At 48.9% G+C, this 10,043-nt stretch overlaps 1 protein-coding gene across 1 annotated transcript; it reads right to left on the bottom strand.

Annotated features, from left to right (window-relative positions):
- Positions 1–1,583: 1,583 nt before the first annotated feature.
- Positions 1,584–10,043, bottom strand: PGRMC1 (progesterone receptor membrane component 1). The gene is made up of 3 exons (XM_080795685.1): positions 9,625–10,043; positions 6,098–6,253; positions 1,584–2,927 (listed from the first exon to the last, which is right to left on the bottom strand). Exons 1-3 carry the CDS (start codon positions 9,950–9,952, stop codon positions 2,824–2,826), a joined length of 588 nt encoding a protein of 195 aa, XP_080651811.1. The 5' UTR covers positions 9,953–10,043; the 3' UTR covers positions 1,584–2,823.

Here is a 10,043-nt window from a genome sequence, read left to right as displayed (position 1 = left end):
CCTCTTTGGCCCTCTGAGGTAGTAAGGTGAATGTGGCGTGCATAGCCACAGATTTGGGAGGTATGGAAACCATGGAGAGAACACAGTGCCTCTGGCGGGGGGGGGGGATGCTGGATAGAAGTAGGGGAACAAACCCGTGGGGTTCACCTGCCACCACCCCCGCTGGCTGGGTGCCTGTAACCACCACGCCCCATCTTAAATGGCACCTTTTATGTAATGTGGTTTCTCAATATGCCAGCTAGATTTGAAAAGTTTTTAGACCCAAGTCCTGCCTTACTGTAATATCGTTTTACGTGTAATCAATACAATGTTGATTTCACTCTGAATGGCGGGGAGTTGGGCTATTTGAGATCAAAGCTTTAACCAGGCTCTGGACGGTTTCCTCTTGGCATCAAACCCGTTTTAACTCAGAAAAAGGAGTAGCCTAATCTTCGCATCCGAATGAGATTTCAGGCTGAAGGTGGCCCAGCTTCCGTCTTGCACCCCTTCCCCCGAAGCACACGGTGTAACAGGGTACTTGGCACGAAATGGGCAACTCGATTAGTTGAATGAAACCTAGTGGGGGTGGGGACAGGGCCCTTTTAAAAACAGAAAGAGGCAACGGTTCGGGAACATAAAAAGCAGAAAGCTGCGAGCCCTCTCTGGGTCGGAGTACATCCTCTTGTAAGAAAACTCGACGGAGGGATGTCTTCAGCTCAGGTCATGATCTCAGAGTCTTGGGATGGAGTCCTACGTCTGGCTTTCTGCTCAGCAGGGAGCCTGCCTCTGCCCTCCCCCGGCTTGTGTGCCTTTTCTCTCTCTCAAATAAACAAAATCTTAAAAAAAAAAAAAAAGAAAAGTCTGCCGATTTGAACATTAGAATGGCAAAACACTAATATTCTGAGAAGTTGTGCTGACACAACAAACTGCATATGCAAATCTGACCTTTTGACAGGAGGCGAATTAACTTTGCTAGCATATAAGAATTTCCGAATGCCTTCCTGATCAGATGGTATCTGAAAACAGAAACAGCCAAACCTGCCAAGGCACTTTTAATGTCCTTAGTAAAGTTAGCCCTTGATAACCTTGCTATGGACCTCAAGGAAGAGGTGGCTTCGAGTTTAGAAAGTTCTGATTTAAGAGGCAGAGATTGACAAGTCACAAAAATAAATTCACTAACTTTTTAAAAATGACAGTTTGCATTTTCATGAGTGCAGTTTAGCTCATCTCAATTCACTGTTTTTAAAAAAAATATTTATTTACTTGAGAGCCTGCACGTGGAGGGGAGGGGCAGAGGGCGAGGCAGGCTCCCTGCTGAGCAGGGAGCCCAGCGCAGCACCATCCCAGGACCCTGGGATCATGACCTGAGCCACCCAGGCGCCCCAATTCACCGCTTCTTAACAGGACAAGCTGGTATTTGGTTTGTGGTATGAGGCCTCTGAAGTTTTGCCCCTTTACTGGTTTCTTTTGGAATACACACACACACACACACACACACACACACACACACGAAGCTGAGTATTAAGCTAAAATAAAATGATCGAATCTGGTTTCTTAGGTTAAGGTTTAAAGAACCTTAAAGGGCTTAAAAACCCACCACGCTGTACTGGGTAAAACCATTTTTTATTAACTGACCAAAGCACTTCATTTTGTTTTCTGATTTGAGGTAAAACCATTAAACACAGTTCACAAGAAAATACAAGGACTATTCAACTACAATTACAAGAGTCTGAAACCTCACTAGTTCATATAATACTTTTACAAATTCATACAACTGTACAGTCTACTTAAGCGAAGTTTACTGTTAACCAAAAGACCAATATCAAAGACCTAGACACTTGGCCTACTACTCTTGCAGTGGCTATGGTTTTGTAACAGAAGAATAACTGTCACCTTAAGGAATATACTTTAAAAAACCCCTTGGCTAGTGATGTATACTTTCTTCACTCCTGGGGGGTGGCGGGGGAGGGTGTGAAGGCTCTCCGGAGAGTAGAGGCATATCCTCCCACTCCCGGCAAACTGTGTGAAATCACTCTTGTCCCACCGTGAACGTGGGGATGGGGGAGAGAGTTCTACGTTTTTCCCTGTATTTAGGTTTCTCGGCAAGCCAGCGGATTTCTTCCAAAGCTTTCTTCTGAATGTTCAGATCCTGTTTTAAGCCCTACTGTACATTGCTCTGTTAGTGGAGGCATCTGAGTGTCCAGAGGACAAAAAGAATGATGTAGTCTACAAACACAGTGAATGTATTTTTCCCGATCAGGCCCAGCTTTGAGATTTCTTTCTTTTTTTTAATTTTTTTTTTTTTACTGGGCAGCTCTCTCTTGTCAATACCAAAGAGGCTTTGGAACACTGCAGATTTGCTTTAGAGGTAGATAAAACAGAAATCATGCAGTTAAGTCAATTGAGAAATAAGGGATTTGCTCTCTTGAGGACATGGGGACAAGAAGTTGATCCTTGGTTCTCAGGGCTAGGACTTTGCCCAGTTAACTTTTTTTTTTTTTTTCTTAAACCTGTTTGGGGGAAATACCCAAGTCTTACCTGTGTCGCTTAAGGAAAAAAACCAATTTAAAGGCAGCTGGCACTAACCACAGACAGAAGGGGAGAGTCCTGATGTTTGGTTACAGCACTGCAGTTCACGGTCTGGATTTGTGACACACAAACACGCCATGCACTTGAAGATGGAAGAGTTAATTGGTTCAGTGTCACTAGTGATGTTAATTACAAAAACTTAACAGCGAGTTCGAAACTGCTCTAAATATTGAAATCACCATGTTTTAAAGACAGACTGGAATGTTACAAATGATTCTGCAAAATACAAAAATAGATATGCTTCCACTGGTTGCTTTAATCATTTTTCCGAGCATTCCCATCTTTTGGTTCTTCCTCATCAGAGTACACAGTGGGCTCCTCCCCCTCCTTCAGCAGTTTGCCCACATGATGGTACTTGACTGGAGGGAGAGAAGAAAACACAAATGAGCACTGTCATGCTTCACCTGAAAGCATCTGCTGCAGGCCTGTGGGCTGGGCTTCCGGAAAAGCTGTAAATCTCCCGGGACTCCCCCCACCCCCACCCCCACCCAACCGTCCTCGCCAATGGGGAATTAAGAGTTTCGTTTGGAAGAAACAGCGAACAGGTAGTGATTTCAGGCACGGAGTGGGCAAGGGAAGGTCCAAGAGAGTCATGTCTGTGTGTAGGGGGGGGCGGTGAGAAGAGCAAGGGCTCGGGAGGAGTCGTTAGGAGGACTTCCGAACACCTGACGAAGGCGGCTGTGCATTGGACAATGCATGGAAGGACCTGAGGCAAGAGGGGGTTCCAGAAAGTGACAATGCCATGTACAAAGGCAGGCCGGCGAGGCCAAACAGATCTGGGGGGCAAGCGGACAGCGACAGAGTGGGAGTGAGGGTGGAGAAGCCAGTGTAGCATGAAGGTTGTGGAAAGCCAGCCTGAAGAGTTTGGACTTGATCCTATAGGTGGCAAGGGTTTAAGACAAAGGAAGCCAGTGCTCTGGTGCACACGGGGTGGCAGGGGCATTACCGGGTGGATTCTGGCGAGGAGAGCAGGTGCAGGCTGCCCAGGAGGCCAGCGGGTAGGTCTGCGTGTGAAGGAACGAGAGCCGGTACTGGGGTGTCCATGGGAACGGAAAGGCGAGGGTATGAGCTACTTTAAAGGAGAACTGGAAGCGTGAGTTCATGAAGTTAAAACTGGAGCTCCCATGGGCCGACCGGGGGACTCTGGAGACGGAGACCCTCGGCAGGGGTGGGGTGGGGGAGGGCACGCGACAGGAAATCCACGGCAAGGGCTGGACAAGTCAGGTTACTGCTGGCAAGAAACACGTCCCTGGAAAGCTCAGAGAAGGAGCAGCCCAGTGGAGTCGTGGGGCTGGAAACGGCAGCAGGAGTTAAGGAGGTGCGGGGAGGAAACGAAGCAGTGGTTAGGGGCGAGCACTTCGCAGGCAGCTGATGGTGGAGGGAAGGGGTGAGGAGTCCGGTGGATGGAGGAAAGCAGGAGACCCATGTCTTTTTTCCCCGACGCAAGCAAAAAGCTATGCATAGCAGTTAAAGCGAGTGGTTAAGGAGGCAGGAGAGCACGGGAGGAAACAGATCTAAGAGCGCAGACCAGAAACCCAGCCATCGAAAAGAAGGACATCTTGCCATTTGCAATGATGCGGGTAGAACTACAGGGTATTAGGCTAAGTGAAGTCAGTCAGTCAGAGAAAGACGAATACCACGTGATTTCATATGTGGAATTTAAGAAACAAAACAGGTGGACACAGGGGAAGGGGAGGACAAATAAAATAAGGTGAAAACAGGGAGGCCAAGCGTAAGAGACTCTGAACTGCAAAGAACAAACTGACGGCTGCTGGAGGGGAACTGGGCGGGGGGCACAAAGGAGGGCACGTGACAGGATGAGCACTCGGTGTGAGGTGCAGCTGATGAACCACCGAACTCTACCTCTGAAACTACTGTAGTACAGTAGAGGTCAACTAAACTGAATTGAAATAAAACATTTTTCCAAAAGAGGTGAGAAGGGGTAGAGCCAGCAGACCGCCCCGACCCCCCCCCCCGCATTCTTGGGGCCCACCTAACGCAGGGTTAATCCTATCACTGTCCCAGGCCAAGAGAGTCTCCCCTTTCTGCGTATGGGTAGGAATCAGAGAGGAGTACCCAACCTGTCTAACCAGGTAGCCAGACCCGCTTTTGTGCAAAATAATCACCGAGAACAATGGGAACTTCCCTATTGGAACATGTTATAAAGGTCCCCAGGGTGCTCGAGACCGCACAACAAACACAGGGCAGGCAGCGCCCGGCAACCTGCTTTAAGGGGCTCCCACACCAGGCTTGAGTGGAGCTCAAAGGGCACCAGGGGATCTGGGGGTGTCTTGGTTTAAGAGGGAGAACGTTCTGACCCAGGCTTCGCCTCCTTGACAAAGGCAAGCTCTAGAAGAGAGAGCTGTGTAAGTTAGAAATTACAACGGGCTGGTCCCACACAGAAGAATCTGTGTTTACAAAGGCATCCTTAAGATACCCTCCACCAAAAAAAAATCAGGGGTGATGTTAGGTAGCTGAATTATGTTTTTGAAGTAAAAAGACCTGCCTTTAGACTTAAAAGCTCTACTTCTGTCTGCTTGGGACCCAAAACCTAAAGGTGGAACCACAGCTGGCTAATGATCAACCCAGAAACTCTGAAGTCAGCAGTATTTTCAAAGAAAATGGTGGGGTTTAGCTTGGGACCCAAAACCTAAAGGTGGAACCACAGCTGGCTAATGATCAACCCAGAAACTCTGAAGTCAGCAGTATTTTCAAAGAAAATGGTGGGGTTTAGCCAAAAGAGTCAGTAATATTTAACTGGCTATAGAGAAGAGCAAATAGAGAAGATGCACTGTAAAATAACAAATCTGTAAGCGCAGGTCATGGTCTTTATATACCATCAAAGCTGGGAAAGATTAGTCAAATTCTTAGTGCAGCGTCACTAAAGTGATCATTAGACACTTCGGTTTGACCAAAGCCAATTCCTCAAGCCTCAAGGTTGGAACTTAACCCCCATCCTCATTCCCCCACTCCTCCCAAAGACCTCAGCCTTGGAGCATAAGCCAGGAAACAAGGGGCTCCTTTTTTCCTTTCTTTTTAAAAATGCAGACACCATTGTTGCTGGGCAGATTATAAGCATCATTTGTAGATGAGGCCTATAGTTAGGCTCAATTAGATTCAGAGAGAAGCTGTTTGGTAGCAGAACACAAGTCTCCCATTCTTCAACAGAAATGTGGGCTGCTTTTAAACAGCAAGACTTCTGCCAGTCCCTCTCTCTGTACCCTACAGAGTCTTTCCCCTACACACCAAGCACCAAATCCTAGTGTGGAATCCAGGCGAAACTGTTGAAAGACTTAAAGAACAGAAACCCAAGTTCCCATAGAGAACTAGCTCAAAACTGGAGGCAAACACAGCAAGTGACTCAGCATTGCTGCAATTACTCCAAGCCATGAACTTGATCCGTCCAAGATTCAGGAGCCTATCAAAATGCTCCCCAGTTTCAGGCTGCTTAGTAATAACTATTGTACTGCTGTGAATCCCATTACTGGTAGAAATTTGATCCAGGCACAATTTGTTAAAAAATGCTTACAAGTGAACTGAGAGTCCCAGTCACTCAGGGTCTCCTGCTGGGCAGGAGTGAGGTCAGAAAGGTCATCGTACTCGTCCTTCAGTGCTTCCTTATCCAGGCAAAACGTGGCAAGGCCCCGGGATGCGTCTCTTCCAGCAAAGACCCCGTATGGCCCCTCTTAAAAAACAAACAAAACCAAAGACCAATTCTTTATTAGACAGTCAATTTCTCCGTGGTTCATACCCAGAAAATGGCTTCCTTCCCCATCAACAAAGACCACCCCCTTTGGCAGTGTCAAATTCCGTGTGGAAACCAGAAGTGATGTTGATGCTTTCTTTCCCCATTATGTGGTAGATCCCAAAGGACCTGTTGTCATCAGACTCCTACGAATCAATATGCTATACGTTATCATCTGTTTCCTGTAATTCTCAAATAGCTAATAAAACGAGCCACAAATGATTTATCTGCTGGGGTGGGATGGGGGGTGGGGTGGTAGGAAATCATCCAAGATAATACTGAATCCAAGGGTCAGAATTCACTGAGGACGTTGAACCCAGAGCCTGTCTCGGCTCTAGGCATTTGGGCTATATCAGTGAAAGTTATGGCTCCTTAAGATAGTAGGTACTGAGGCATAAATGAAAACACTTCCTTATGAAATGTATTCTGATATGTTTAAATGAGTCAAAAGTATCTCGTAGTGATTTTTGGTTGTGAGACTGTGTTAAACATGTGGCATCTGCAGCAGTAATCATTTGATAAGTGTACCAGTGGTCCAGAAATCTATCCCCATGTTACATCATCAAAACTGTCAGTAAAGAGGTAGCAGAGGAGATCAGCTCCATCACTCCGGTGAGCGTGAAGACTCAAAACATTTTAGACTTTCATGGGGAAAAAAAAAAGACTGAATCAATATCCCCAAATAACTTTATAAATTATATAAAACATTAGAATCCTATTATATATAATATTATACTGAACTTTTGTCTAAGAGAGTGGTGAATTATTCTGTAGGTACTTAAAGCAGATGTGTAGACTTATTTAAATATTGCACAAGTAAAGGAAAAGAAGTCAGTGTACTTTCAACTGTGTGCTGTTCCCCCCAGGTAGACTGGGTAGCAACTCTGACATTAAAGTTTGTAGGTAACCGTAATGCCAAGTATGAGATCAAGTTTCAATATGGCCTGGTCACTGGAAACCTCAATCCCCTAGGAATTTTTATTTAACAAATTATACAAAATGTATGATCAACTTTTAAATGCAAATAAGGTTCGAAAGAAAACCGGTTGCTTGCGATCTTCACTATATGCTATTGAGTCTAACGCAGGTTAAAAAAAAAAAAAAAGAACCCATCTCACGGTTTTCACAAATGTGTGTGTATATAAATAGATATACTTCTAGTGGACATGGTAGCATCTAGTACTTGAAACCAGGCCAATTGTTCTGGTTTGGACTGTGCTACTCCAGAGATTATGGTCACAGAACACTAAAAAATGGCTCAAGGGGAGCATTAAACGTCTTTGGAGAATAGAGATTATTCACCAGAAAGTATCTTCACTAGAATGTAAGCGCCATGAGCACAAATGTGTGTCTGTTTTGCTCATAGCTGTATTCCCAGTTTCCACAAAAGCGCCGTGCATGGAATGATGGGCACTGGAATGAGTAATTTTTAAGAATCCTCTATAATATGAACGATCATTTGCACGTGATGTCACATATTTATGGGCTCACGGGATGATACCACAGGGTAGAGACTGAGGAGCTCTCACAATGGGGGGCCATCCTTAGCATTTTTCAGAGGGACAACTAAGGCCCAGAGAGGGAACAATGCTTTGCACCAGGTCACACAGCTAGTTAGTAATCCAACCAGGATTAGAACTCAGGTCGCCTGACTCCCGGGAGTTTTGTGTCTCTGCACAGGCCTGCATTCCTCACAATGACTTTGCAAATTACAATCCTAGGATGTTGCCCCATGCACTGGGTTGAAGTCCTTGATGGTGTAGCTCAGGAGGGACAGCTATTTACAGGATTATGTAAAGTGGAAGTGACAGGGGAAGTGACAACAACTAAGGTGTGGTTCCCACATTCTTTGGACAGTTACATGGCCTACAGAAGGTAGGTCTTCTAAATCAGCCACAAGGAAAAACAGGTAAGGGGGACCAGTTCCCGAAGAACCTTCACCCATCTGATTTTGATTAGTTGGGCTGGGCGTAAAACAAAGCAGGAGCGGAGATGACAGAGATCACCGCCTTCTATCCTTTTCCCTCTCTCCAGACCAGTGGGGAAGAGGGCCCTCAATATGGACACACTCCCTGAGCTCCTTGTTTTTAGGAGTCCGTATTAGAGGAGCTAAAATCTCTTCCTTCCCCTCTCCGGAATAGTCTACGGGGCGCGACTTTCCAAACCCGGCCGCTTCTCAAATGCGCCTGGGGGTGCTGCTTAAAATGCAGATTGCTGGACCTCCCCCACAGAGCCTCCTCCAACGTGGCTGCGATTAAGCCGGGAATCGGTGTTTTTTTCTCCAGCGCATCAGGTGATTCTGATCCGCAACCAAGCTTAGAAAGCCTCATCCCTAAGGCCCTCCAAGCCTGCCCCCCTCCAACGGCTCAGCAGTCATCCACCCTCATTTCCCCTCTGCTTGGCTCTTCCTGAAATCCCCACACCCACCCAGCAGCTCTCACAGCCCTACCCCTTTTGTTTCCCAGGATCCTCCCACTTTTCCCTCCCTCCATTTTTAATTTTTTTTTTTTTTTTGGCTTCTAGTCCTTTCTCTCCCGCTATAGATTAAAATGCTCTATTACCTTCTCATCTCGCCACGTTCCCATTGTCCGCTATGTTAAGCCTCCTCCCTCCCTCCATCAGCTCGCCCCCTCTCCCCCCATCAAGCCTCCCCGTTCACCTTCCAGTTTTTCGGTCGGCCACACACAGCATGCGCACACACATACCAAACACATGCCACACACACATACCTGACACATGCCACATTCCGAGCGCGCGCACGCACGCACACTCGCGCCTGGCCAGCCACAGCCACGGACTACGCACTCACACACCGCCCGCTGGCACGCACTCGGCTGCTACCTGCCGCTCATCCCACCTCCGCTCTCCGGCTCCCACACCTTCACACACACCGCGGCCCCTCCAGGCGGCAGCGGCCTTCGCCTCCTCTCCCAGGCTGGACCTGCCTCCCCACCGCCCCCGCTTCCCTCGAGACACCCTCGTTTCCCTTCTCCAGCCCGACACCGCCCCTCCTTCCAGGAACCCCCCCTCAAACCCCATGCCCTCCAAGCTCCCTCAACAGTGCGCGCGGCCGTGCCCCCTGTTCCAGGCCGGCGAGCTCGCCCACCCCTCAGGCCCCCCTCCAGCAGCCGCCCCCCCCCGCCCGGGCGCTCCAGCCTCCTCTCCGTACCCCCCCCGCCCATCCCGGCGCTGGCGGCGTCCCCCATTCCTCTCCTCCGGGGTGCCCCGCTCCCCCCTCGCCTCCCCCCGGCCCCAGCCCCGGGCCGGGGCCCCTTCTTTTGTCCCCGCGTCCCCTGGGCGGCCGCAGTTACCGGGCCCGTAGAACTTGCGGCCTTTGGTCACGTCGAACACCTTGCCATTGATGGCCATGAGTATGCGCGGGTCCTGGACGCCGTCGAAGCGCCGCAGCTCGGCAGGGGTGAAGTCGCGCCGCTTAAGGCGGGGCAGTGGGGGTGGTTCGTCGTCGTCGCTGTCGTTGCTGGCCGCCGGCTGGTCCCCGCGCACGATCTTGTACAGCAGGAACACGCAGAGGCCGAGCAGCAGCAGGTTGAGCGGCGACGTGAAAATCTCGTGCAGCAGCCCGCCACTCTCCAGCTCGCTCGGGTCGGCGCCGGTCGCCGCCACATCCTCGGCAGCCATGATCTCTGGAGCAAAGGTTGGGCCGGGCTAGGGAGGGCTCCGGAACTGGCGGCTTTCTCCTCCCTCTCAGCGAGCTAGTGGCGCGCAGGGC

This window comes from Martes martes (genome assembly GCF_963455335.1).
Source record: "Martes martes genome assembly, chromosome: X".
Lineage (NCBI taxonomy): Eukaryota > Metazoa > Chordata > Mammalia > Carnivora > Mustelidae > Martes > Martes martes.
Note: the sequence above shows the minus strand (reverse complement) of the source record. Positions and strands in the feature narration are given on the sequence as shown.

What these genes read in the sequence shown, in the direction of transcription:
- PGRMC1 (XM_080795685.1), bottom strand. Translation starts at nt 9,952, where the DNA reads ATGGCTGCCGAGGATGTGGCGGCGACCGGCGCCGACCCGAGCGAGCTG. An exon ending in CCGCAAGTTCTACGGGCCCG is followed by an intron (nt 6,254 to 9,624) that starts GTAACTGCGGCC and finishes TTGTTTTTTAAG; the next exon opens with AGGGGCCATACGGGGTCTTT. An exon ending in CTGGGACTCTCAGTTCACTT is followed by an intron (nt 2,928 to 6,097) that starts GTAAGCATTTTT and finishes CTCTCCCTCCAG; the next exon opens with TCAAGTACCATCATGTGGGC.